This window comes from Maudiozyma barnettii (assembly GCF_903064755.1).
Source record: "Maudiozyma barnettii strain CLIB 1767 genome assembly, contig: KABA2_01, whole genome shotgun sequence".
In the NCBI taxonomy this organism is placed as follows: domain Eukaryota; kingdom Fungi; phylum Ascomycota; class Saccharomycetes; order Saccharomycetales; family Saccharomycetaceae; genus Maudiozyma; species Maudiozyma barnettii.
Genome location: NW_024545238.1, coordinates 176,401 through 204,372, shown reverse-complemented (window position 1 = coordinate 204,372; position 27,972 = coordinate 176,401). Strand labels below are relative to the sequence as shown.

The 27,972-nt window shown below is 35.7% G+C and overlaps 14 protein-coding genes across 14 annotated transcripts; 3 read left to right on the top strand and 11 right to left on the bottom strand.

Annotated features, from left to right (window-relative positions):
• Positions 1-396: 396 nt before the first annotated feature.
• On the top strand, positions 397-2,757 carry RAD16 (DNA repair protein RAD16; the record flags this gene model as incomplete). The annotated part of the gene is made up of 1 exon (XM_041548032.1): positions 397-2,757. The coding sequence occupies one exon, from the start codon at positions 397-399 to the stop codon at positions 2,755-2,757; it is 2,361 nt and encodes a 786-aa protein (XP_041403966.1).
• Positions 2,758-2,873: 116 nt separating this feature from the next.
• LYS2 (L-aminoadipate-semialdehyde dehydrogenase) lies at positions 2,874-7,022 on the bottom strand (the record flags this gene model as incomplete). Its single annotated transcript, XM_041548031.1, has 1 exon — positions 2,874-7,022. One exon carries the CDS (start codon positions 7,020-7,022, stop codon positions 2,874-2,876), a length of 4,149 nt encoding a protein of 1,382 aa, XP_041403965.1.
• Positions 7,023-8,005: 983 nt separating this feature from the next.
• KABA2_01S01980 (uncharacterized protein) lies at positions 8,006-8,191 on the bottom strand (the record flags this gene model as incomplete). Its single annotated transcript, XM_041548030.1, has 1 exon — positions 8,006-8,191. The coding sequence occupies one exon, from the start codon at positions 8,189-8,191 to the stop codon at positions 8,006-8,008; it is 186 nt and encodes a 61-aa protein (XP_041403964.1).
• Positions 8,192-9,172: 981 nt separating this feature from the next.
• TEF2 (translation elongation factor EF-1 alpha) lies at positions 9,173-10,546 on the top strand (the record flags this gene model as incomplete). Its single annotated transcript, XM_041548029.1, has 1 exon — positions 9,173-10,546. The coding sequence occupies one exon, from the start codon at positions 9,173-9,175 to the stop codon at positions 10,544-10,546; it is 1,374 nt and encodes a 457-aa protein (XP_041403963.1).
• A 274-nt stretch (positions 10,547-10,820) lies between these two features.
• MUD1 (Mud1p) lies at positions 10,821-11,801 on the top strand (the record flags this gene model as incomplete). Its single annotated transcript, XM_041548028.1, has 2 exons — positions 10,821-10,840; positions 10,934-11,801. The coding sequence occupies 2 exons, from the start codon at positions 10,821-10,823 to the stop codon at positions 11,799-11,801; spliced, it is 888 nt and encodes a 295-aa protein (XP_041403962.1).
• A 113-nt stretch (positions 11,802-11,914) lies between these two features.
• On the bottom strand, positions 11,915-12,400 carry CBP6 (Cbp6p; the record flags this gene model as incomplete). Its single annotated transcript, XM_041548027.1, has 1 exon — positions 11,915-12,400. One exon carries the CDS (start codon positions 12,398-12,400, stop codon positions 11,915-11,917), a length of 486 nt encoding a protein of 161 aa, XP_041403961.1.
• A 353-nt stretch (positions 12,401-12,753) lies between these two features.
• Positions 12,754-14,730, bottom strand: GRS1 (glycine--tRNA ligase; the record flags this gene model as incomplete). Its single annotated transcript, XM_041548026.1, has 1 exon — positions 12,754-14,730. One exon carries the CDS (start codon positions 14,728-14,730, stop codon positions 12,754-12,756), a length of 1,977 nt encoding a protein of 658 aa, XP_041403960.1.
• Positions 14,731-15,469: 739 nt separating this feature from the next.
• MRPL36 (mitochondrial 54S ribosomal protein bL31m) lies at positions 15,470-16,051 on the bottom strand (the record flags this gene model as incomplete). Its single annotated transcript, XM_041548025.1, has 1 exon — positions 15,470-16,051. The coding sequence occupies one exon, from the start codon at positions 16,049-16,051 to the stop codon at positions 15,470-15,472; it is 582 nt and encodes a 193-aa protein (XP_041403959.1).
• A 327-nt stretch (positions 16,052-16,378) lies between these two features.
• TFC1 (transcription factor TFIIIC subunit TFC1) lies at positions 16,379-18,340 on the bottom strand (the record flags this gene model as incomplete). The annotated part of the gene is made up of 1 exon (XM_041548024.1): positions 16,379-18,340. One exon carries the CDS (start codon positions 18,338-18,340, stop codon positions 16,379-16,381), a length of 1,962 nt encoding a protein of 653 aa, XP_041403958.1.
• A 458-nt stretch (positions 18,341-18,798) lies between these two features.
• Positions 18,799-20,016, bottom strand: PTC4 (type 2C protein phosphatase PTC4; the record flags this gene model as incomplete). The annotated part of the gene is made up of 1 exon (XM_041548023.1): positions 18,799-20,016. One exon carries the CDS (start codon positions 20,014-20,016, stop codon positions 18,799-18,801), a length of 1,218 nt encoding a protein of 405 aa, XP_041403957.1.
• Positions 20,017-20,628: 612 nt separating this feature from the next.
• On the bottom strand, positions 20,629-22,104 carry TPS1 (alpha,alpha-trehalose-phosphate synthase (UDP-forming) TPS1; the record flags this gene model as incomplete). The annotated part of the gene is made up of 1 exon (XM_041548022.1): positions 20,629-22,104. One exon carries the CDS (start codon positions 22,102-22,104, stop codon positions 20,629-20,631), a length of 1,476 nt encoding a protein of 491 aa, XP_041403956.1.
• Positions 22,105-22,611: 507 nt separating this feature from the next.
• VMA2 (H(+)-transporting V1 sector ATPase subunit B) lies at positions 22,612-24,165 on the bottom strand (the record flags this gene model as incomplete). The annotated part of the gene is made up of 1 exon (XM_041548021.1): positions 22,612-24,165. The coding sequence occupies one exon, from the start codon at positions 24,163-24,165 to the stop codon at positions 22,612-22,614; it is 1,554 nt and encodes a 517-aa protein (XP_041403955.1).
• Positions 24,166-24,622: 457 nt separating this feature from the next.
• On the bottom strand, positions 24,623-25,654 carry ATG14 (Atg14p; the record flags this gene model as incomplete). The annotated part of the gene is made up of 1 exon (XM_041548020.1): positions 24,623-25,654. The coding sequence occupies one exon, from the start codon at positions 25,652-25,654 to the stop codon at positions 24,623-24,625; it is 1,032 nt and encodes a 343-aa protein (XP_041403954.1).
• Positions 25,655-25,939: 285 nt separating this feature from the next.
• SHE3 (She3p) lies at positions 25,940-27,112 on the bottom strand (the record flags this gene model as incomplete). The annotated part of the gene is made up of 1 exon (XM_041548019.1): positions 25,940-27,112. One exon carries the CDS (start codon positions 27,110-27,112, stop codon positions 25,940-25,942), a length of 1,173 nt encoding a protein of 390 aa, XP_041403953.1.
• Positions 27,113-27,972: the final 860 nt, after the last annotated feature.

Here is a 27,972-nt window from a genome sequence, read left to right as displayed (position 1 = left end):
TCAAAGCATTCCTAGAGGACATTATCGAGACAGAATGAACTTTAAAGATAAATAATATATATATATATATATATAATTTACATACATTCACATTAATACCAATTAACTATTCTCTAATTTTGAACTAAAATATTCAGGGTCCTACGGTATATTCTGAGCCCATTTTATTCTGTTTTCTTAAAAAAGAAATAAATTTTCAGTGCCTGAGTTTAAATAGTACGTTTCTATCAGATTATATAATTTTTCAGTGCTGCGATGAGGAAAGGGATGACTAAGCTGAGTAATATATATACATATATGTACAACTCATTTGCATGTTTTTTGTAACTAGGTAAATTTGTAATAGCAAGGTACAACATTACATACAGATATATACCTATTAGGAGAACTACATATATGAGTGCACAGGAAGCAGGCGGATTTATTCGCAAAAGAAGGACTAGATCCAGTGTGAAAAAAGTAAACTATAAGGAGAATAGTGATAATGAAGATAATAATACCATACTAAAGGATGAATCGACTGAAGTAGATGAACCATTTGTTGAAAGGAAGAACAAAAGTGATGATAGTGATGTGTATTATTCTGCAAGTGAATCAACAATGGGTGTCAAAGAAGAGTCCATCGAGATTAAAGGTGAGGATTCTGAATACAACCAGGAATCCATAACTGTTGCATCTCAGGATGAGAACGAAGATGATGATGATGATCAACCCCTTAGTAAGAAAAGAAAGACCAGAGCAAAGACAAAGACTAAACGGAAACCTGCTGCTAAGGGCAAAAAGAGAAAACCACCAAAGACAACCCCTTATGAGAGAAATACCATGCGGCTGTTCGAAAACCATCCGGAGTTGGTAAATGTGTTCCCAGATTTAAAGAATTCACCAAAATATGTCGCACAGAGAGCTCCTCAACCTAGTGGATTATCGATTAGGTTGTTACCGTTTCAACTGGAAGGTCTTCATTGGTTGTTAGAACAAGAAAATGGTAAATATGGAGGTGGTGTCCTAGCAGATGAAATGGGTATGGGGAAAACAATACAAACAATAGCACTATTGATGAACGATTTAACCAAAAGACCTTCCTTAGTAGTGGCTCCAACTGTGGCTCTGATGCAGTGGAAGAATGAAATAGATCAACATACTAATGGAAAATTAAAAATTTACACCTATCATGGTGCTTCCAAAACAGTTAATATTGCCGATTTAGCACCATACGATGTCATTTTGACGACGTACTCAGTGTTAGAATCCATTTATAGGAAACAAACATACGGTTTCAAAAGAAAGTCGGGATTGCTTAAAGAACCTTCTGCATTACACAATATGAAATTCTACAGAGTGATTCTAGATGAAGCTCATAATATTAAAGATAGACAAAGTAACACAGCTAAAGCTGTTAATAATCTGCAAACTGAAAAAAGATGGTGTTTGAGTGGTACTCCATTACAAAACAGAATTGGTGAAATGTATTCCCTGATCAGATTTTTAGACGTTGAACCATTCTCAAAATATTTCTGTACTAAATGTGAATGTGCCTCTAAGGAGTGGCATTTTTCAGATTTCATGCATTGTGATTCTTGTAATCATGTTGTTATGCAACATACAAATTTTTTCAACCATTTTATGTTAAAGAATATCCAGAAATTTGGTGTTGAGGGACCAGGTCTTGAATCCTTCAATAACATTCAGATACTATTGAAAAATGTCATGTTGAGGAGAACAAAAGTCGAAAGAGCAGACGATTTAGGTCTACCGCCAAGAATTGTAACCATCAGAAGAGATTATTTCAATGAAGAAGAGAAGGATCTGTACAGAAGTTTATATACCGACGTTACGAGAAAATATAATTCGTATGTCGAAGAAGGTGTGGTGCTAAACAATTATGCTAATATTTTCTCCTTGATTACTAGAATGAGACAATTGGCTGATCATCCTGATTTAGTCCTGAAACGTATGACAAATAAAACAGCATCCGTCGAAGGTGTGATTGTATGTCAATTATGTGATGATGAGGCGGAAGAACCTATCGAATCCAAGTGTCATCACAAATTCTGTAGACTTTGCATAAAAGAATATGTGGAATCATATTTAGAGACTGAAAAAAATCTAACTTGCCCTGTCTGTCATATTGGTCTAAGTATAGATTTATCACAACCTGCATTGGAGGTCGATATAGATCAATTTAAAAAACAAAGTATTGTAAGTCGACTAAATATGAAGGGAACTTGGAGATCATCGACTAAAATCGAAGCTCTTGTAGAAGAGTTGTACAAACTAAGGAGTCCTGTTAGAACTATTAAGTCTATTGTTTTCTCTCAATTTACAAGTATGTTGGATTTAGTTGAATGGAGATTAAAAAGAGCAGGTTTCAAAACTGTGAAACTACAAGGTAGCATGTCGCCAATTCAAAGAGATCAAACAATCAAATATTTTATGAATAACATTGAATGTGAGGTATTTTTGGTTAGTTTAAAGGCTGGTGGTGTCGCCTTAAACTTGTGTGAAGCATCTCATGTATTTTTATTGGATCCATGGTGGAACCCAAGTGTCGAATGGCAAAGTGGTGACAGAGTACATAGAATAGGTCAATTCAGACCGGTGAAGATCACTAGGTTCTGTATTGAAGATAGTATTGAAGCGAGAATTATTGAGCTACAAGAAAAGAAGGCCAACATGATCCACGCAACTATAAATCAGGATCAAGCTGCTATTAGTAGACTTACACCTGCAGATTTACAGTTTTTGTTTAACAATTAGGTGTTACTAACAGTACTTAGTTTCAATGTAAATACTATATATTTAGACTTTTTGATTAAATCTTTTACATCGTTATCTTTTTTTGTTATTTATATATTACACGACTTTTAAAATATCTATTTGGCAGAACTTGAACGTGCACCAGCACCAGAAGATACTAATTCAATTTGTTCAGTAGAAAGTTTGATATCTGGTAATGCAGTAGAAATTGAAGAGCTTGCAGATGGTAAGAAACCAACCTTATTTAAGAAGGCAATATAAATACCAACTTGTTCAGGAGTAGCACCCATTCCAGCAGATTTGTCAACACCGGTCCATTTAGAATCTTCCTTCAAAGAAGCAACTGCATTAGCATCATCCAATTCAGGAGCTCTTGTGTTACCTGGTAAATCGTCTAGAACCATATGTAATAATGGATATAGGGCATTATCCTCATTCTTATCGATAACAGCAATCTCTAAAGATTTCTTCCAGTTTGTGTAGCTTTCAATTGCAACAGAGTAACCATATTTGTGAAGAGTATATAGGTAATCCTTGAGCAAAATACGTGGATGACCAGTAACTTGAGCAACAGCAACTTCGGTATTCTTTGGAGGGTTTAGAGAAGTAGAAACAACAACTTGAGCAACGTGGTCAACTGGGACCATATTAACAGTGTTAGAAATATCTGGAATCTTACCTAATTGTACGGCACTCTTTAGACATCTTAATAAGAAATCATCTGTGTTTGAAGAACCATTCTCGGAACAACCAGTAACATAACCTGGTCTAACAATACAACCACGTAGACCCCTTTGACCAGCTTGTCTGATGATATATTCTGCAGCCCATTTTGACTGACCATAACCACCAGATAAACCTGTTGCTGATCCATGAAGGTCATCGGATTCTAAAATACCTGTTTTGCCTTCGGATACTAATTTATCAGACAAATTGAAGAAATAGTCAGTGTCCAATACAGAGGTAGATGATACAAAGTCAAAAAATTTAGGCTTACCTGAAGCAGCCATATTCATTACATTAATGGTACCAATAACGTTGGCGTCTCTCAATTTGGCATACGGATAGACCCAATGAACCAAAGCACCGTTGTGAATAATCACATCGATAGTATTGGTTAAAGTACCCCATGTCTCATTAGATAAGCCAAAGTTAACCTTTGATAAATCACCTAAAACTGGTTGGATACAAGGAGCAAATGAATCTTTCCAATTACCATATGTGATACCGGCTTTCTTAATTCTCTCTAAACCTACAGTTTCATCTTTAGCACGTACATGAGCAAATACCTTGAAGTTGGTTGTGGAATTTGAACGGTTCAATAGATTGGAGACAATATAGGAACCCAAGAAACCGGTAGTACCAGTAACAAATACATTAATAGTTTGACTCTCTTTGATATTGAATGGTTCACGAGATGGATATGAGACAGGTAATGTGTTTACCAACTTCTTAGCATCGTTTGCATAATCAACAGTGGCAACAGTAGGAGCAGAATCAGAAGAGCCTGACGATTTAATGTTAGCAATTTGAGCAGCAAAAGCTTGTAAAGTAGGATATTTGAAAATAGTACCTAATGGAAGATCTATGTTCAATTTGTTCTTTAACGTAAAAATCATCTTTGTAGCAAGGATGGAATGTCCACCAAGGTCAAAGAATGAATCATCAACAGCAACAGAAGCTGGTTTATTTGGAAGAACTTCTAACCAAACGTTCAATACTTCACGTTCTTCTTCTGTGAAGTCGTTTTCATCTAGATCAGTTGAACTGTGAGAAGCAACCAAGTTCAATTGTTTTGGAGTTGGATATTGCAATTTTGGCTTATCGATCTTACCATTTGGATTCAGTGGCAATTTGTTCCAGACAATGATCATGGATGGAATTGAATAACTAGCCAATCTCTTTTTTAAGAATTTCTTAATATCCTTAGCCAATAAATGGTAACCAATTAAACCACTTACGGTTTGATCTTCTTTGATGTCTTCTGGAATTGTAACTTGGAATGGAGACAATTGTTCTGGCATATCGAATCTTGGAACCATCCATGTGACCAACGTAGGTTCGCTATTTTGATTCTTACGTACCAAGGTAATGTTTTGTCTAACCAATGGATGTTGAGAAATATGTGTATCAATCTCACCAAGTTCGATTCTGAAACCTCTAATCTTAACTTGATCATCGGCACGACCACAACATTCACAGTTACCATTTGGCAAATAACGTCCCAAGTCACCTGTCCTGTACATTCTATCTCTTGGACCAAACCAATATTTTCTCCATGGTTCACCGTTATCGATGTCTAGTTTATTCCAATGACCTTCTTCAACGTACCAGTTATTTATGAATTTTTCTTTGTTTAAATCCGGTAACCCTCTGTAACCTTCAGCCAGACCACCAGCACGAACGTAAATTTCACCGACTTCACCAACACCACAAATTTGAGTTCTATCATTTCTGTTAACCACTAATAATTGAACGTTCTTCATACCTTTACCAGCTGGCATAACATCCTTTGTAGTTCGTAGGAAAGTTGGGTTATCGACTCTAGATGGAACTTCAAAATAAGAGACAGCACGTTGAGTTTCGGTAGTACCATACATATTAACAATTCTAACGTTTTCTGCTAAAGTTTGCAATCTCAAACAATCACGTTTAGTCAAAATATCACCAACAAAGAAGGCGTGGTGTAATTTTGGAATTTCAGTAGTAGCTTGAGCCGTTAGTAATTGACCCATGGCAGGAGTTAAATGAGTAACAGTACAGCCAGTTTCACCCATCCATTGTGCCAATTTACCTGGGATACCAATATCATTTTCAGTTGGAACATAAAGTTGAGCACCAAGGAATAATGGAGTAAACATATCTCTTTGAATTGGATCGTGGGCAATACCACTTAACATTGTAAATTTATCATTTTCGGATAGGTTAAATCTTTGAGCCATCCAACTGAAATAGTATGCAAGTGAGAAATGTCTACCCAAAACACCCTTTGGAATACCTTCGGAACCTGAAGTGAATGACAAAGTTGGGTTAGAATCTGGACCAACAATGACACCGGAACGAATATCTTGTAAGTGTTGGTAAGGTTGTAAGACATCAGTAGAGACACCTAGTGAACCTTGTATAGAACCATCATTCTGAATGGCTACTGATGGGATTCTTGTGATAACGTCGAGCTCTTTATTGATGTAGTCTTCAACTAGTTGATCTAGTTGGCCGGCCGATCTTAGAACTACTAGACCCTTTGGTTTAGCGACACCTAGGTAAATAGTTTGTCTAGCTGGTGGATAAGCAGGGTCGATGACGGAGAATGTTGCACCAGCCTTTAAGACACCCATCACAGAGACCATTAAATCAACACCTCTAGAAGAATAAATCATGACTACATCACCTACTTTAATCCCAGTATTGATTAAATAGTGGGCGATAACATTAGAAGCACGGTTGATATCTTGGTATGTAAATTCACGTCTCTTTTCGGGGTTTGGATCATCAATTTCTCCAGTCTCTACAACACAAGTTCTTTCTGGGAATTTGTCTGCATTATCTTGGAAGATATCATGAATACAACCTACAAACCCAGGCCAGTCTAAATTACTAGTTGGATTTGGTAAAATATCTTTAGATTTAGTAGTTATCAAGGAAACAGTAGTAATGATTTCATCTTGATTAGATAAAGATGTAGATAATAATTGTGTGTATTGATCCGCAATGATTTGTACTCTTGATTCATCGAATAGTAGACCATTGTATTTAAATGTAAGAGTATGACTGTTTAATTGTAAATTCAATAAAATATCGAATGGATGATGCTTAAAATGATTCAATGAGATATCCCTAGTGTTATCATTTAAGAAACCAAGACAAAAAAATCTTGGTGGTTTCTCTAAATCGTTTTGATTTTGTAAAGTTTCAGAGAGTGTGTCATAATTAACATCACTTAATGATTCTAAATTTTGTAAAATTTTAAAGATTTCGCTATAGACTTGTTGAAATGTCCAGGTAGGTTGAATTGTGAATCTCAGAACTTTATTACCAGAAACGTAAAGCACAATATCGTCATCACCACTTAGTCTATAGATCAAAGAAGCCCAAGCAGAAACAGCTAAGATGTATGGATCAGTGCTTTGATCCACTGTAGCTAATTGTGGTAAATTTAATGTAAATTCAGAATCCTTAGAAAAAGGTTCTTGCTGTGGACGTAAATGGTCATTTGGAAGGACAGTTAGAGTTGGATTATCCAATATTTGGTCAAGTAATGACATATTTTGAAAGACTAAAATGAGTAGAAAAGCAAAGCTCTGGTTTGGTTTGTTCAGTTAAAAGGAAATTAGCGAAAAAAATAATTTTGAATATGAAAAAAACAGTAACCCTTTATTGTCTCGACTTATCAGCACAATACCTTTATATATATGTGTGTGTGAACTAATTGGTTGTTAAAGAAAATTGACTCATTAAATAAAATTTGAATAAATACTGAAATGATTCAATTTAATAGTATTCTTATGATCGGAATCTGTTACATGGCAAGTAAATATCTGGTAGGGGATCCCAGTTAACTTTATGACCTCTATAGTAATAGCAGTGACTCAAGCTAAAACGCAAAAGCTGAAAAAGTAGAGAGGGAAAGCCCGTGAAATATGAAGTTTCCAATGCGAAATGATTTATTCCGGTGGGAAAATCTTAATTTAGTGCATGGCTTTTAAAAATTCCAGTCTTTCGCTTTCTCTCCCGCGGCAAAAATATATATGTGTGTGAAATAAAGTAGACAGAAGGAGACTAATTCCCAGGTGAAAAATAGATCATAGTAAAAAATAATTAGTTATGGCAGCTTAGTGAACGCCAGGTATAAAATAATTGTGACTTAAGAATGAATGCATCTAACAACAAAAAGGACACTAGGGTAGTATCAAGTCCACTTACCTATTGCAATCCAAATATATATATATATACTTTATTATTGTCGAGTCATTTAAAATAGCGATACGGTGTAACTTGTTATAAAGACGTAAGGTATCAAAGAACTAACCGGCTTCTTTATTTTTTGATTCGAGAGGGAAATCCAAGTGGCAAAAAATAAAAAAAGGATGTTTTTAGCCGCTGAAGTCGTGCCATATAGTTACCTCCCCACCTTAGCAAAAAAAACAAAAAATACAGTATAGAATAAAAAAATGTATATTTAATATTAAATATTAGATATATATATGTATGTATGTATGGGTACTATATTTAAATATTGTCAACATCATTAGTGCTTGCAAGTGCAAGTATCCTTACCACAGCAACTTCCAGAAGTGCATTTGCAGGATTCACCACAAGCGGCACAACCTTTATCAGTAGTTTCGGTATTGTGACCACATTTACAAACAGAACCACATTGGCACTTATCCCCACACTTGCAACCGTCGTGATAATTTATTAATTCTCCAAGCATTGTTATTTATATATTGTTATTGTTATTGCTGTTGTTATCAGTTTCGATTATTAGTAATTAAAGGTATTCCACGGTATGTGAAAATATATTATGTCATATATATACATATATATATGTATATATGTGTGTGTCCCTTCCCTTTTAAATATCCCTTGTAAGGTTGTCAGCATTAATCGCTCTGTCCCCACTGCTTGCCTCTCTGTATATATTTCCTTATTTAGAACTGCGCCAAAATGCAAAATGCGAAGCGAAACAACATAAATATCTCGAGTGTTTCGTGGAAAGTTATAATGCACTCCACTTTATTTACGACTGCCATATGCATCCGTACACCCATAATAAATTCACACCCTGTACATCCGTACACCAGCCGGCTTCCCACACTCTTAGCTTTCTCTTTCTTCTCTTTGCCAAAACTAAATCTCATCTCTCACATATTTCCCAACCGCCCACTTCCCTGTCCGAAACCGAACCAAGAAACTGAAATTGCCAAAATATCTCTTTCAACGAACGTTCGCAGCATTTATTTGCACGTGCTGTCACTATTCACGAACATCCCGCTTTGCTGGCCAAAAAAATGAAAATATCAACTTCATATGACTTATGCTCTATAAACTCACCGTACAAGCTAGACAACAGTAACTAATTTCCATTATTTTCTTTCCTTTTTACTGAATTTAAGCTTGCCCATCGCAAAATTTCATCAGCATCTCTTCACTTTCTTAAAGAATGATGGATGATACAAAGAGAGAAAAATTTTCATTTCTAATTCTCTTTTATTCTTTCTTTCTTATTCTATTTTAATTTATCCTTTTAAACGCACATATATATATAAGCCCTGATTAATTTATTTTTTTGTCAATTAATTTATTCTCATATTTATTAATTTTTGTATTTTTTTATTTTATATATTCTTCTTCTTCTTTTTCTTACTTGCTAATATCCTCAGATAACTAAACATACTTAAACACATCATCAAAAATGGGTAAAGATAAGTCTCATATTAACGTCGTCGTCATCGGTCACGTCGATTCTGGTAAATCCACTACTACCGGTCACTTGATTTTCAAGTGTGGTGGTATTGACAAGAGAACCATCGAAAAGTTTGAAAAGGAAGCTGCCGAATTAGGTAAGGGTTCTTTCAAGTACGCTTGGGTTCTTGACAAGTTAAAGGCTGAAAGAGAAAGAGGTATCACCATTGATATCGCTCTATGGAAGTTCGAAACTCCAAAGTACCACGTCACCGTTATTGACGCTCCAGGTCACAGAGATTTCATCAAGAACATGATTACTGGTACCTCTCAAGCTGATTGTGCTATCTTAATCATTGCTGGTGGTGTCGGTGAATTCGAAGCTGGTATCTCCAAGGATGGTCAAACTAGAGAACACGCTCTATTGGCTTTCACCCTAGGTGTTAGACAATTGATTGTTGCTGTCAACAAGATGGATTCCGTTAACTGGGACCAATCCAGATTCCAAGAAATCTGTAAGGAAACTGCTAACTTCATCAAGAAGGTCGGTTACAACCCAAAGACTGTTCCATTCGTCCCAATCTCTGGTTGGAACGGTGACAACATGATTGAAGCTACTACTAACGCTTCTTGGTACAAGGGTTGGGAAAAGGAAACCAAGGCCGGTGTCGTCAAGGGTAAGACTCTATTAGAAGCCATTGACGCCATTGAAGAACCATCCAGACCAACTGACAAGCCATTGAGATTACCTCTACAAGATGTCTACAAGATTGGTGGTATCGGAACTGTGCCAGTCGGTAGAGTTGAAACCGGTATTATCAAGCCAGGTATGATTGTTACCTTCGCCCCAGCCGGTGTTACTACTGAAGTTAAGTCCGTCGAAATGCATCACGAACAACTAGAAGAAGGTGTTCCAGGTGACAACGTCGGTTTCAACGTCAAGAATGTTTCCGTTAAGGAAATCAGAAGAGGTAACGTCTGTGGTGACTCCAAGAACGATCCACCAATGGCCGCCGCTTCTTTCAACGCCACTGTTATTGTCCTAAACCATCCAGGTCAAATTTCTGCCGGTTACTCTCCAGTTTTGGATTGTCACACTGCTCATATTGCTTGTAAGTTCGATGAACTTCTAGAAAAGAACGACAGAAGATCTGGTAAGAAGCTAGAAGACCATCCAAAGTTCCTAAAGTCCGGTGATGCTGCTCTTGTTAAGTTCATTCCATCCAAGCCAATGTGTGTTGAAGCTTTCTCTGACTACCCACCTCTAGGTAGATTCGCTGTCAGAGACATGAGACAAACCGTTGCTGTTGGTGTCATCAAGTCTGTTGAAAAGTCCGCCGCTGCTGGTAAGGTTACCAAGTCTGCTGCTAAGGCCGCTAAATAAGATTATTAATAACAATTAACTCTATCTATATTTCTATGTAAATTGTAATTAGCTTTTATTATTAATCCATGTTTTCACTATTAAAAAAAAAGTTACAAATATTGTCTTTTATGTAAATTAAATAGGTTAAATAATTAAAGTTTTCAAACGTCTGCAAGTTAATGTGTGATCATTTTAAATTATTTTTTTTTCAATATTATAAAACTTTGAAATGTCAAAATCAGTTATGTAAACTTAGCCATATTATCAAATACAACTCCACAAGACACCAATTATGACTGAAAACGTTAAAACGTATGTTCTGAAACACAGATATATTATCTATTTTTCTATTTTTTTGAAGTCCTTTCCAACGTTTTACTAACAAGAATAGCTATATACTTATAGACTGCATTTATCAAATCTACCAAGTCGTCCCAAATCGACACCAAATTTTATACGACTACTGTTAAAGTCTATCAATCCAACAAATGAATATGTTTTGAGGCCGTCTATAGATCTCCCAATGAATACAACGGCATCATATCCTGCTGAATTGGAATTATTGGATACAAAATACAATATTATTGGTATTTCAAGGTCACATTCCAAAAACTTATCATCTACTTGTTTTATTACATTTGTGACTGTTGAAAATGCATCAACTTTTTTACAAACTTATAAATCCAAACCTTTAATGGTAAATGGAAGGAACATAGGTTTGGAGTATGCCAAAAGAGAATCATTGTTGGCGATTGCCTTAGACGAATCTAAACCTGGTTTATTCGAGAAGATTCTCAATACAAGACATAAACAGAAGTTATTAAAGTTAGATGAGAAAGAAAAAGAGATACATACAATGAGAAGGAAAGCTAGAAGATTGAGATGTAAATTAAGAAAACAAGGTCTCGATGAGGAGGCGATTGCATTGAAAATTAAGGAATTCCAAGATGTAACAACTGAGGCAAAAGAAGCAAAACTCAATACAAAATTACAATCTAATAAACCAACCAAAAAGAAACGATCGACATATAAAATCATTGATAATCCACCTAACAACAGATTACTAGTTCAGAATATACCAAATGGAACCATTGAAACGGAAATCGAAGAGCTGTTCAAAGGTGAAGGATTTAAAGGAATCAGACTCGTTTCAGTACGTAATGTGGCATTTATTGAATATGATACTGTTGAACAAGCTGCTGCTGTTAAAGATAGTTTAGGAAAGGACCCTAGCTGGAAAGGTTCGATCATATATATAACATTTGCTAAATAATTTAATAAAATGAATATGCATTTTTTTTTATTTATTCGAAATGTTTATATTTACATGCAGTTCAGTTATATGAACCTGTATATACCTTAAATAATGGTAATGTATAATAATGATTATCTGCCCATGAAGACAGTTCTTAACCCATCAAGAATATTTTCCTTCTTTTTACCTTGAATGTCATCTATAATTCTTTGGTAATATTCAGGGTTCCCAGCTGGTTTGTAAAGTTTATCACCAACGTCATAATAAGTTTTATATTTGTTGCCAACTAGATTTGATAAGGCATTGACCTGTTCTTTCATGGACGTTTCTGAAAATTGATCGTGAGGAATAGCTGCTTGCATCTTCTTTAACATATCCTTTTGAAGACCTAATGGACCAGACGTTCTGTTCACTACATCTTTAATTGTATCTATTGAAGCTTTATTAGATAATTCAGAACTATCCTTTTGAGAAATTGGAAGACCAGCTATACGACTGAATCTTTCTAATTGTGTAGTCTTGAATGAAACCAAATATTTGAAAGGTTCTTCTGGGAACTTTTCTAGTAATTTAACTACTTGTTTAGCACCTGCTCTAACTGTTTGGTACGATGACATTTCATGTAAGTTTGAATATATGTCGATTTCCTTGTATTCTGGAGTATAAACATATGTTAATAATGTTGTTAACAATCATAGTTTGTAATATAGATCTTTATAATGGTTTGACCCCTTCAACCTTTTCCTTACATTGAAATTTTGGATTTTTCGCTTTGTTCATTAAATTTCCGGCTATACTAGAAGAATCATCAAATCCAAAACACGATAGCAAGATCAATCAGCAAATACACTTACAGATATTTAATATCGATATATATGCAATAATTGAAGAGGTAAAGTTATACATTAGAATTACACATTATCTTTACTTATAATTAATTAATGGAAAATCAGAATTAGATTTATTTACTTTATTGGGAAGAGGTGAAGACTTCCAAGTTCTTGGTACCTTCCTCCCAAGAGACACCGAAATAAGTGATGTCCTTGATAGCCTTGATAATATCTTCGACAGAACCTCTGACTTGTTGTGTAGAATCTCTTTCTCTCAAAGTGACAGAGCCGTCCTTGACAGAGTCGAAGTCGATGGTGACACCAAATGGAGTACCTAATTCATCATTACGAGAATATCTCTTACCGATAGAGACACCAGAATCATCAACCTTGAATGGAATTTGAGCTTTTCTTAGAATATCAGAAACCTTCTTGGTGATAGGTTGCAGTTCCTTGTTGTTGGATAATGGAACCAATAGAACTTTACTTGGAGCAACTAATGGAGGGAAAGACAAGACACCTCTAGCGGTATCTTCTGGTCTGTTCCAGAAGGAATGTTCAAATACAGCGTAGATTATACGGCCAATACCGAAAGATGGTTCAATAACATTTGGTACATATTCTCTAACGTGTTCAACCTTGGTTCTCTTTTCAATGTTGATGAACTTGTCATCTAATTCGACATCACCTTCGATACCGTTGATTTGGAAAGTAACCTTACCGTTAGATTTTAGCTCAGAAGCCTTAGCTTCTAGCTCTGTTTGAGATAATTCTACTAGGAACTTTTCAACTAATGGAGCGTCCTTTCTGAATTTTGGACCAAACAATTTCTTTGTCAAATCAATTTCATACTTAGTAACTTCAATTGGAGTCTCTAATTTTTCTCTGACAACCATCTTTTCTTTAGTCTTGTTAGAGTGAACTGTCAAGTCAAAAGCAGATCTATCAGCACAACCAACACATTCAATCCAACCGTAAGAAGTTAATAGTTCACCATCCCAACAATCAGTAGCATAATGGGCCATTTCATTACCCATATGTTGACGGAATCTCAACTTAGTCTTGTCAACACCAATTTTGACCAGGAATTGGTAGATTCTACCAATAAAGTAACCAAGGGTTTCATTGTCAATCATCTTACTTGCAACAGCCTTGCCGATGGTTTCAGTAATTGGTTCAGTGGAACCAGCTTCTTGGACACCACGTGGCAAGAAGGACAAAGTAATGTCCTTAACATCTGCAAACTTAGGATGGGACTTATCTAATGGATCAACAAAATGTTCAATTTCAGCCATCAAGAATTCACGAACTCTTAATAGACCAGCTCTTGGGGAAATTTCGTTTCTGAAGGACTTACCGATGGAAGCAGAAGCAAATGGTGTCTTACTGTTGTTGAATTCCAACAATTTGTTAAAGTTTAAGAATTGACCTTGGGCAGTTTCTGGTCTTAGGAAACCTCTTAATTGACCAGAAGGGCCGATGGCAGTTTCGAACATTAAGTTGAAGGCCATTGGTGGCTCTAATGGACCGTCAGTAGCTGGGTTGTTAATCGAGTATTTTACCATTAATTCACCTAGTTCTTCACCAGAGTAACCATCAATCTTTGCTAGACACATTTCGTATTCCTTGACAACATCATCTTCCAATTTGATGGCCTTGATTTGCTTAACCTTCTTCTTTCTCTTCTTCTTGTCAGCACTTTCTTCTTCTTCTGGATCAGCAGCGATACCTCTGGCCTCTTTGTCACCCTTTAGACGAGCCTCTAGGACTTCTTCGACAAGATGATCAGCTCTGAAGATTTCACCAGTCTTCAAGTCTCTACACATCCAATCAGAGAACTTATCAACGTGACCAGAGGTCTTTAAAACTTCATAAGGAGTCAACATGGTACAGTCAACTTCTAACATATCTTCCTCTAAAATGAAATGCTTTCTCCAAGTGTCAACGACATTAGCTTGGAAAGCACAACCTGGTGGACCGTAATCATAAAGGCCGGAAACACCACCATATATGTCGAAAGCTGGGGCATAAAAGAATCTACCTCTTAAAATACTTTCTAGAGATTCTCTGTTAAATACAGAAGCGGCTCTAGCCTTTTGAACTTCAGTAGCAGTCATCCTTGTTATATGAACTGATTTTTTGATAATTTGAGAATAGAGTCTCTTTTGAAATATATTACCAAACAACAACTTGTAAATGATAAAATAGAAGAAACAGGCGAATTAAAGAATAAATAAAAGAATATATTTGAATCCCACTAAAAGAAATGCAATATGAAAAAAAATACAGAATACTAAAGAAATATGTATAATATGTTGTCCTGTTTCAAAATTTAATGTTAAATGAAAAACAGTAGTACAAATTAAAAATATATAGGAGATGGTGAAGCTCTCACTAATGCCACAGTTAGTAGTGATTAACAAAAGGTAACAATTAGTACTAGAAGATGCACCAATAATGCTCGCCTTACAACCGTTGTGTTCCCTGCAAAGAAACGGTAAGCATTCCAAACTTTGCTGAGCGATGAGATGAAATTTTCTTGAAAATTTTTTTTTCAAACAAAAAATATTTTGGATCACGTGAGAAGGATACTCACGTGACTTTAAGGTTCTTTTATTCTTTATATATACATTTTATTATTATTATTATTATTGTTATTATGAATATCTACATCTATGTAAAGTTTCATCCCGGTACGATCTGTGAAGTATTTGCATGTCCTTGCTACGCAAGTGTATATTTACATGTTTTCGTTAAAATTTTGGAGCAAAAACAAAAAGGTTGGAACATTAAGAAAGATGATGCACTTTTGTTCTATTTTTAATAACAAAACGAAATTTTGGGATCTACGTTTAACTATTTCTTCTTGGACGAATTCTTTTTGGATGCAATTTTACCAGATTTTATCTGCTTTGAATTATCATCTAGTAACGATAAGTAGTCATCCATACCAAAATTATCGTGTGCTTGGTCCTCCGATTTCTCAGCTGTTTCCACCTTTGAATTTTTCTTAGTTTCTTCCTTTGTCCTTTCTACCTCGGTTGTAAGTTTAGCATTAGCATCAGACGTCGAAGCTACTGCCTCTTCTTCAACAGAAAATATTGATGAATATTTTTGTTTGAACTTATCAATACTACCTGCTGCGTTCGCATCAACGACGACAAGATCACTCCTACTGGTGTTCCATAATGGATTGTTTCTTTGATCCTGTATTAATCTAACCTCAGCTTTGGGGAATTGCGACTTTCTCATTACAACACTGCCATCACTCATTTCTACAGCGACCTCAAATTGATGATATATAGCAGGTCTGGCCCTTCCTAACCCAATCTTTTTCATTGGTCTCCTAGGTAAGGTCATTCTTTGTGAACCGGGATATGTTCCCGTAGAGGCTAGCCTACGGAATGCCGATAATATCTTGAAATTATTGTTGTTCATAAATGTAACTAGTAAGTCTAAGATTATGTCTTATTTATAGTCTTATTTCGGAATTATCGTAAATGACGTTTTCCAAAAAAATAGAGTCTCTCTTTTTCGTTATGTATAATATCAAACAGCTTGATCTTCCCCTTATTCGATATATCTAACTTATAAATACATACCAATGTTAACTACAAGCCTTAGCATCCTATCTATTTATTATCTTTCAGTCTTTTGCTCGATGTCAAGATTTTGGTTTTCTTGTTTCGGTTCCCCTTCCTAGCACCAAAATTCCCGAATTTTATCATGTTGTACGAGTATTCTTACTACATATTTCTACATTTGTTATATCTTATTTATATTTACGAACCCTTCCAATTCTAATTGTAACCTTTTTGCTGTAACTGGGTCAGATTCCATGATACGTGCAACGACATCTTGAAAGTTGGCAGATGCGAGATCAAAATCTTCTTTAGATTCAGTCATTTCGTCTTCCATCGCGTCAGCAATGAGGATATTTTCGTTGGAGTCAGATTCATCAACATCAAGGGCGTCTTCATCGACCTCGCCCGCAATAATCCCATTGTCATCATCTTCATCTTCATCTATAATAGATTCTGTAATATCTTTGAATTCTTTGTCGTTTGTGTTATTCTCATTCGACTCACGATCCATATCAATGTCACCATCTCCATCGACTGCTTGGGATTCCTTAATATCCTTTTCATTTATTAAAGATTCTTTCACATATTGCATCGTCTTGAAGTATTTTAATTTGTACTTGTTAAAATCAAGATTACCTTGAGCAAGACAACCCAATTCATATTTTACAATTCTCCTTATTTTGACCAAGTCTAGCTCACTAAACCAACCTGTAATTTCATTAGGTGTATCCAAATATTGGACTTTGTCGTACACTTCAGCCACGTTAGGTTCGCAAATTAGCATATCGATTTGTAGCATTAAATACCATGGAATTTGTTTACCATCAAATCTGAATCTTGTATCAATATCACCAGGAACGTTCGATTCAAAGACAGATTCGCTTAATTTTGGAATATTCTTTCTAACAGTTGGTGAAGACAGTAGTTTTCTTTCAATCTTAAAATATTCGGTTTGATATTTGGCATACACTTTTGATAGTCTTGGGTCACAACCAAATTTGATGTATGTATTTCTCCATGGTCCCATAGTGAATCTATATGTAATTAGTGCCAGTGCAATTTTCAGAGTATGGTGTATTCTTTTAGGGATGATACCATCTAAATGTCTCTTTATCCATATAGGTCTTTTCTCGAAAAGATGTCCCAATATAGACAAGCATTCTTCCAGTGACTCATAAAATTTAGAAGATTGTTTTGTACCTGGGTATATTTTAGTCTCTTTGGCGATTTTATAATCATGTTGTAAATTGTTGTGCGGCTCTATAGGTACCTTGACATTATCGCCTAATGTGTGTAGGAATAGTTGATAGTTTTTAATGTATGAACCCTTCACTTCAGAAACACCATCTGCTTTCTTAACGGCTAAAGGATTCTTTCTATATTTGTACAAATGAGGGAAACCAATCATAGATAATCTCGGTGGGGGTATTAATTGATAGTCAGAACTTGGAGACTTTAGTCCTCTGTTAAAAATTAAGTTGCTAATATTTTCTTGAGGCTTTGTATCATTAACAGGAACAGAATCTACTAATTGTTTGATATTCTGCCATTCTAATGAACCAAAACTTTGAACATATTCATTTGCAGCCGGAACATTGTCCAGACAGTATTGAAAATCAGACATTTCTCTAAACTTTATTGTGTTATCAACCACAGCAACTGGGGTAATTTTATAATCATTTGAATGTAACGAGGCCAAAGACTTCTGAACGTTACCTTCATGTTTCTTCATGGTACCCTTTGGCATAACTATTTTCAATACAACTGAACTATCTCTATATGGGACCGGTTTACCAATTATAGGGTGTTCATTGAAGAAACTACTGCCTCCATCGTTTTTATTATCCTTATCATTTAAGTATAATTCCAAGTAGTTTTCAACCTCTGGGTCGGTACTCTTTTTCAACATATCTTTTATCTTATTTATACCGCCACACATACTTACTGCTTTGGCGATACTTTCAGGTCTTCCTGAAACACACAATGGTAACTCCACTGAAGGAATTCGGGGAATATCTAAAGTGTACTCCTTTGCAAGAATATTGGAATTTGTTTGGTTTGGATCATCTGAAGATTGGTCTAGAAAGTTTATGTGGATACTTTTAGGGAGGGGGTGTTCAGTACTTATCTCTTTCGAAGTCATTTTGTATGCAATTAAAATCTATTTACGTATAACTATTTGTCCTCACCAACGTATAACTATTCGCAACTATTTCGTTCTGAACCAACACGTTAATGCTCCAGTTCAAAGTAATTTAAATAGTAGTTAGCGATTATTTGTTTATATTACTTCAATAAGAAAGAGACGCGTAGTTCTATTATTTTCCGAAACATATTGACATTGGGATATAAATGAGAGTACTACAAACAGGAAAGTTCACCTGGATTTATTATAAGTTGTCTGTTGTTGTTTTGTTGTTTTCATAATGTTTCTATCATTTTCACAATATATACTTTTGATATTTCATTAGTTATTATTTACTATACAATACACTATGGAATCATAGAAAATCAATATTTTTGAACGTTCATCTGTAAACAGGAAAAGCTGAGAACAGGCACATTGAAACACGGCAGAATGGTTCTCGTCATGAAGGGTGTTTAAACCAAACCCTTCTCTCTTTCAAGTCTTATTTTCATCTTGGTGTACCAATCGCTGAGAGATTCGCCATTCTTGTTTAGAACCACTATAATAGCAGTCATATTATCAAACCCAACACCCGTACTGCTATTGGCCTGAGCGATTCCATGATCTAGAAGTTTCGGTATGATCCCATCAAGTTTTATACCTTGGGTCAAGTGATATTTAATAAACCGTATCAATTGTTTATTACTGTAGACGTCCCATATACCATCACAAGCTAGTACTAGGAATTCGTCCTTTTTATAATCAATTCTATGCATTAATACATCGGGTTCTACGGTTACCTGTGCTTCTTGAGGCGCTATAGTCAGGTTGTTTATGTAGTTTCCTTTCACATTTCTCCTATTTTGGGTATTGTATTGTACACCTCTCTTAAATTGGAAATCACTAAAGGCTCTACTTAAGGCCAACACACCTCCTACTCTACCTAGAGACACTGTACCCCCATTATCATTAATTCTTAATAATTCACCTATATGTTGGGGTTTGTGATCATAGGACATCGTCTTAATGCCATCACTCTTAGATGACATAATGCAACGAGAATCACCACAATTTACTACGTAAACCATCTCTCCATTAACAACTGCAGCCATCACGGCTGTTGACCCACAAGTACTATTAGCAAAATGTTTGTAAAGTTCAATGTCCTGTAATATGTATGAATCCTTGAATATCTGTGTTAATAACCCTTCTAACGTCCTGAATACCCTTTTGATCTTCCCATCGTCATCATTACTCTTCGCTTTAGACCTTATTGTGGAATTTATGTCTCCTACTTTGTGTGTGTCTATTGCCCCATAATGATGGTTCTCAAATGCATAGGTAACCCATTTAGCTAGTCCACTCTTAGGGTTATAACCTCGATCATCTTTACCCCCACTAAGGAATGCCGAACAATCTGATCCACCATGTCCATCAAACACTGCAAAAAGGCTCAAAATATACAACTCGACACGATCTTTAAATGGGTTGTAGAATCTAACATGTATACTATCGTCCTCATTAATTATCATATGTGCATCCTCTTGAGTCAGTCTGTACCCTTGCATGGAGCCGATACAATTAAAGAAACGCGGCGATTGGCTTGACACCTGCGTGCTAGGTTTATGGTCCTTATAGTCATTGTATTGAATAGTTTTTTCAGTCAATGGATGTGACAGTAATTGGCCCATTTTGTGCGGTTATTAGTAATGAATCAGTAAGATATTTATCTTTTTATTATGATTATTTCAGTTCTCTCAATATGGATACTTGTTTAATTTCAGAAGAATTATAATGGAAAACAAAAAGAATGGTTATAATTTTAGAAGGTAAAACTCGTTAATTCGTTATATATATATATATATATTGAATGTGTGCTTTATACTCGTAAACTGCTTAACAATCCTCTTTATTTCAAATCCGTTCCTCTTAATCAATGCAAAATTTCCACATTTCAAATATTTCAAATTCTTACGAGATTGAATACAAGAAAGGAACGGGAGACAAAGCGGAGTGCGAAAGTCAATTGGGAACAGAGAGAGACACACCTCGTTTCTTAAACAAGTAAACGGGAAATCCATTATCAATAAAGTGCCCTTTTCATATGGTAAACAGTATTAAACGTTTATAATATAATGATATGGCGACACATGTGTGAATCGTGTGAAATTTATATTAATAATTACTTGAAAATTGTTGTTTTGTTTGTTTGTTTTTATCGGTGCATACAGGGATAAATATATATATGAGTGTATGTAAATAGTATTTGTATTTAAAAAGAAGAAATGAAATTAACATCAAACTCAGGCATTGGATCCATGTACTGCAGATGTACTAGAGGTGTTGTTCAGTTCATGAACGAAATTTTCTCCCCAGAAGGAAGATGTGTATTTTGAAATGTATTTGTACAGCTTCTCCCAGTTAGCCTCTTTCTTTTCAGACGATAACGTTAATGCTTCATTGATAGATTCCGATAAATCATCAGTATTCCAAGGATTGACAATCAAAGCACCATTCAAAGATTGTGCAGCACCAGTAAACTCAGAAAGAATTAGAGAACCTTTCTTTTCTTGTTGACAAGCAATATATTCGTAAGAGACTAAATTCATACCATCTCTTGTAGAAGAAACTAGACAGACATCACTTGCCGCATATAAAGAAATCAATTCTTCGAATGGGATACTTCTATGCATGAAATGGATTGGAACAAATTCCACTGTACCGAATTGACCGTTGATTCTACCGACAAGTTCATTGACCACGGATCTTAAATATTGATACTCTTCGACGTCACCACGACTTGGAACAGCGAGTTGTACTAAGACCACTTTACCGATCCATTCAGGGTGTTCGGTTAAGAAAACCTCCATGGCATGCAACTTTTGAGGGACACCCTTGATATAATCTAATCTATCCACACCGACAATGATCTTACAACCTTTGAATGTCTCCTTTAATTGCATAATTCTCTTTTGAACAGAATCCTTCTTTAAACCTTCTGAAAACTTGTCCACATCGATACCGATAGGGAATGCACCTACATTAACGAAATGGCCTTCGTATTCAACACCGTTGGGTAATGTATTAATATTCAACACTCTCTGCACCGACGACAAGAAATGTCTTGCGTAATCGTATGTATGGAACCCTAGAAGATCACAACTTAATACACCTTTTAAAATTTCTTGTCTCACTGGTAAGATTCTGTAAATTTCCGAAGATGGGAATGGAGTGTGTAGAAACCATCCAAGTTTAACGTTCTTTAGCCCCTTTCTGTTGATATTATGTCTTAGCATCTCCGGTAGTAACATTAAATGGTAATCATGGACCCACACAAGGTCATTATCGCTGATGTTTTGGATGATTTCATTAGCAAAAGTTAAGTTTGCTTCATTATATGCCAGCCATGCGTTTTCATCAAAATTAATCTCACCAGGATGGTAATGGAATAAAGGCCATAAAATAGAATTACTGAACCCATTATAATGTAAATCAGCAATCTCATCTGTTAAAAATACAGGAATAGCATTGAATTTCTCCTTCAAATCTTTCTTCACTTTAGCTTTTTCATGGTCTGGAATCTCCAAACCAGGCCACCCGTACCATTGGAATGTGGCTGTTTTCTTCAACCCTTGTAAGGCAGTGACCAACCCACCAGAAGACATAGTGTACTCATACTCTCCGGTCTCATTGTTCTTGGTGATGGTCACAGGTAATCTATTAGAAACCACGACAACGTTTCCTTGTATATCTAGTTTTCTATCCACAGCGTGTGTCATTATAAAATAATTTTTCGTTCAATTGCGTTACTTTTTACTTAGACTTACCCTTCTCAACTTCTAAATTCCTCACTTAATTAGTTTCCCAATTGTCTTTCCTTTATATATCCTCCTCTCTTGGTTTCCAATTGTTACGTATAAAAGGGTTCATTTCGTCATCCCTTGTCAAACTGGTTCTTCTTTCCTTTTCATTGTCAAAAGGGGGAGAGGGGAGAGGGGAGAGGGGACAGAAAGAAGTTCCGAAATTCAAGTATTGGATTTCAGTGCGTGCCGTGTAGTGCGTGGACGCGATCCATCATGCCTCTAGGCAGGCATGGAGGCACGTGATGTATACGCCAGTAATTTGGGTTTAATAATCGATTCTATAGCATGGATTTTATCTTATTTTTTAATTCATTTATAATATATTATACTAGTAGAGAGATATATAAGTGTATGTATGTCATTGTGAGAGAAAGGATGATTGTGTTTAGTTTAAAGTTTGAGTGCAGAAGGGGTGGAGGTAACTTAGATTAAAGATTCAGTAGAAACTGGAACCTTGTTGTCTGGGGTCACATCAGCATCTTCGTATTCTTCGTCTTCTTCCTCGGCATCTCTAGATCTGTCGTAGAACTCGTCTAGGATCTTTGGAGAGATTCTGTTCAACATTTCCTTTGGATAGATTCTTAACAAACTCCAGGCTTGGTCTAGAGATTCAAATACAGTTCTGTTCTCGTAAGCACCTTGAGAGATGAAAGTCTTTTCGAACTTTTCCAAAAACTCTAGAGATAGTTTATCTTCAATGGATAGAGCTTCTTCACCGACAACGGCCTTCATGGCAGCGGCATCTCTACCAATAGCATATTTAGCATACAATTGGTTGGAAACATCACCATGATCCTTTCTGGTCATACCTTCACCAATAGCAGACTTCATCAGTCTACTTAGAGATGGTAGCACATTGATAGGTGGGTAAACACCCTTGTTGTGTAGTTGACGATCAATGGAAATTTGACCTTCAGTAATATAACCAGTCAAATCCGGAATTGGATGTGTAATATCATCGTTTGGCATGGTTAAGATAGGAATTTGAGTAATAGAACCATTACGACCTTCAACTCTACCGGCTCTTTCATAAATTCTGGACAAATCGGTGTACATGTAACCTGGGTAACCTCTTCTACCTGGGACTTCTTCTCTAGCAGCAGAGACTTCTCTTAAAGCATCAGCATATGAGGACATATCAGTTAAGATGGTTAGAACGTGACGTTCGGTTTGGTAAGCAAGATATTCAGCAGTTGTCAAAGCCAATCTTGGGGTAATAATTCTTTCAATAGTTGGATCGTTAGCCAAATTCATGAATAAAGAAGTTCTTTCCAAAGAACCATTTTCTTCGAAATCTTGTTTGAAAAATCTGGCAGTTTCCAAATTGACACCCATGGCACCGAACACAATGGAGAAATTCTCTTCGTGACCATCATGAACGTCCTTGGTTGGTCTCACTAGACCAGCTTGTCTACAGATTTGAGCTGCAATTTCATTATGTGGCAAACCAGAAGCAGAGAAGATAGGAATCTTTTGACCACGAGCAATGGAGTTCATGGTATCAATGGCAGAAACACCAGTGGAGATCATTTCTTCAGGGTAAATTCTGGCGTATGGGTTGATTGGAGAACCGTTAATATCCAAATAATCTTCGGCAAAGACGGTTGGACCGTTATCGATAGGCTTACCAGAACCGTTAAAGATTCTACCTAGAGTATCTTCGGAGACTGGGATTCTCAAGTTCTCACCAGTGAACTCAACAGTGGTCTTCTTAACATCGATACCAGAAGTACCTTCGAAAACTTGCACAATGGCTCTGTCACCTCTAACTTCTAGAACTTGACCTTGTCTAACAGTACCATCTGGTAAAGTTAGGTTAACAATTTCGTTGAAACATGGGAACTTCACTTTCTCTAAGATAACCAATGGACCGTTAATACCACTAACAGTGTTATAGTTCAATCTAGGCTTGATTTTGAAACCTTCTTGAACGGCCTTCTTGTTCAATTCAAATAATTCTTGGTCTGAAAGAGCCATGGTTTTTAAATTGTAATATATATATGTGTTTGTGTGTATATATACGTATACTTCTGCTTATGTAACCTTCTTAACGCACAATTAAAAACAAATAAGCACAGTTCCTGTTGTTATATATATATGTGTATATATATATATATATATATAATATACTAACCATTCGTTGTTGCAACTTTCTGACTTTACAGGGTTGCTGCTCCTCACCCAATCTGTTGCTGTTGCAGCTGCTGCCTCTCTCATTCCAGTAGTTCAAATTGGAAATGGCTGCTCAGTTTTCGTTTGTTTTTTCCAAATTTTTTTCGTTTTTTTTCTTACAGCCAAGTTAGGGTTGGGTATTAGGGCAACGCCATGTGTATAATGCTATTTGTTTATTTATTTATATGTGGAGTTGGTATAAATTGAGTCGATGACTAGATATCAACATGGGGAACCCTACCTAGATGTGACTATCGGCCGGTTAGTCTTCCAGTAGGTCGGTGATAGCATCGAACATATTCTGGAAGCTGTGGGTGGGTTTTATGTAGCTGTTTGGCTGTGACTTGTTGGTGAGCGGTAGCAATTGGCCCAGATAGAGACTGTAGAAGAGTCCATCGACATCGAACTGTTCTAGTAGGGATACAGGGTCGGTATGCTCTTGTGAAGGTAAATTATGATTGACCTGGCACAGATAAACCATATTAATAGTAAGTTTTGTTAGCCACATGACAATGCTTTCAGTGACTGTTTCATCTATCATTTCAACAATGTCCCTTAGTATGTAATCTCTGTCATGTTGTCCTTCTTCAAGGAGTAGTGATGACGGTTTCATAGTTGGATACGGTAATTGTGTACATTGTATTGTCGTTCTGATTTTCAGATACTGGAACATGGTGAAAATTGAGTTTTTCACTAACCCTGGAGGTAATTTATTAGCTGTCCTTGTAGAGATCACAGGTTGAAAGAGTAAAGTATATGGAATGTCCATAGATGATGTTTTATTGATCACAAACCATTGGTTTAATGACTCTATGTTTTGTCTCTGTCTCTTTGTAAGGACTATTTGTACTTGTTTTAATCGTTCATCGTCCTCTTCATGTCTATGTTCCCTTATGATCCTTTTATGTTGATGAACGGGATTAATCTTTGACATATGAAAATCTGTTATATGTTGTTTTAGTTTTTGAATAAACATCCTTTTCTTATCTATGGAATTAGATACATTACTTATCCGGATTTTTAATTGACCATTCTTCTTTCTCATCTTTAAGTCATTGACACGTCTCATTCGTGTTTTCAAGAGACGTTCTCCTGCACTGATATCTTCCCTCTGGGTACCATTTTTATCCATCGATACATTCAATATATTATCTATCTTCTTATTTAATCGTTTATTCTCATCTTGTACTGTTAACAACTTAAATCGAAGGGTCATTGCTAATTGTGGAGATGTACGAATACAGTTTGCACAGTAGAACTTATCTGAATTGTTGCGACATATCTGGCATTGCATAGTTATAGTGACAGTTTAGCAAGTATCATTGGGGGTTTTTAGTTGTCCCTCAGAACCTTTGTTTGTATAATACCATCATGTGTTTTCTGTTTTATAATGAAAATTTAGCATCGTTTTACTTTTTTATGCCTTTAATTAAGGGATCTTTTTATGAAAAATGAACCTTAGCAGAGCCAAATATTTATATATAGAGAGAGAAAGAGATTTTGAAAGTGTATCTATTCGTTTATTTATGTATATATGTATTTTATGACGTCATTATGTGAGTATGTTGTATCTGTTGCTTCAGAAATTAACGCCATTCCCCATTGGATTTGGAGATGGCGATGGTGATGAAGATGTTGGATCCATCTTCGATGGAGTTGTGATATTGCTTCTGCGAACTGATGTAGACCTTTTCACACCAGGTAGACCTACAATAGGACTTATGTTTCTGCGAACGTCTGTGTTTTTAGAGTCAGTCACCAGCGCCATGGAACCATAGAAACTTGTTCTATTGGAACTACCATTACCAGAAACGTTCCTTACCTTTCTCATTTTAACAGTTTGTAAATCATTCAAATCCCTCTCTACTGTAGCTATTCCCATCTTGCTACCCAACTCGATCATTTCTTCCTTGTAAGTAGAATAGTTAGATGGATCAGATGGCTTGTCATTGTCAGTTGTCATATTTTGTAGGGCTTCTCTGAAGATTTTATCTATCGAGGCATTATTATTCTGATATGATTCCTCATATTCTTTTACAGACACATTGAAATTGGACAATTGTTCAACTAATTGGTTTTCATTCTCGTGATACGACTCTAGGGTGTTATTACTTTGTAGTTTTAGGGTCTTTAATTCATCTCGCAATTTTTGAACGCTTTTATCATAGTAACGCTTCATTAGATCATGAGACTCTATAAGACTAGAATACTGAGATTCTATCATTTGTAGTTCATCGTTTAAGGATGTCTCGCCCACGTTGTTTTGCTTGTATTCATGTTTCAATGATCTATTTTCTTTATTCAATGCATTGCAAGAATCATTCAATAGGATTAAATTATTCTCTAATTCTTTCAGATGATCTGTTTCTCTTGTCAGTAGGTTCTTCAAAGTTTTATTCTCATTCTTAAGCCCCGACAAGGTTTCAACCAGATTCGATTCTTTATCTTGTGTGTTTTCTAATTTGGCCAACAAACCTTGAGATTGCATAGTCAATTGTAAATTGGTACTAGATAAGATCTCTATTTGTTCATGTAGGGACTCGATCACTCTAGAGGACGACGACAACGAAGTGCCATTACCATCTCCAAACACCTCCTGATGTTTCCCCGTAGGTGATCTCTGTAAATTTGCCATGAATATATTGTGATGAGGTGCTAACTTGGTAGGTGACGATAACGGCGTAGCTATACCACTTGTTGTTCCATTGTTTGACCAATCCACATTTTTGGTCCCATTATTATCACTGTTCATTGTGATTACCTTCTCACTTAAATTTAGTTGGTCAAAATTACTCAGCTGTCAATATCACCAGTAATCAATGTGGGTTTACGTGATGGTGGTCGGTTCTTCTAGATATTTCAAAAATTCAATGTGTTTTGTTCACTTAATTTCTTTATTGTGCTTTATTTGTTTTTGTTTGTTTTGTTTTTCATAATTTTTCAGTTTTCTTTTGATGATAGGGAAGAAACCCAAACTTAGTCTTAACTATAACAGGGTTGAAAAGAGCCTTCACCTAAAGAAGATGTTGAATATGACATGGATATACTAGAACATTCAAGATTATATCGGTGGTATTAACGATACCAAGTGCTAAATAATAGTGTTAAGAACTGTATGTTATTCTCTATAGATATGAAGTAGAGATAAACCGGATCCCTTATCTTACCATCATTCACTGTATTTTTAATGATTATAGTTGCGCAGGAAAGGTATAAAAGGTTATAATTACTCATGTTCATTTAGATTAATAGATTAATAGATTCTTCACTTCAGAAATATCCTCGAATGTTCTATAGTTTTTGAGACCTGTAATAGCGTGGTGCACGGGTGCTTACTAACAATCCTATGAGAAAAGTTCTCATTTGCCTCTTTTTCCGTTGTCTCCCAGAATTTGAATATTTCATTTATAAGAAACTGGGAGTTTAAAGGATAAAGTTATAACTTGAAATTAGTAAAACAGAGTTGGGTTTTCCTTTCAAAGGTTAAAAAGAGGACATCATCCATCACGGTCGTTTTGAATAACACTCCTCATATATATTGATAGATATAGCTGAGTGTCATAATTCGTTTTTGTCAGTCGAGTGCACAACTATTTTTTATTTGTATATAAG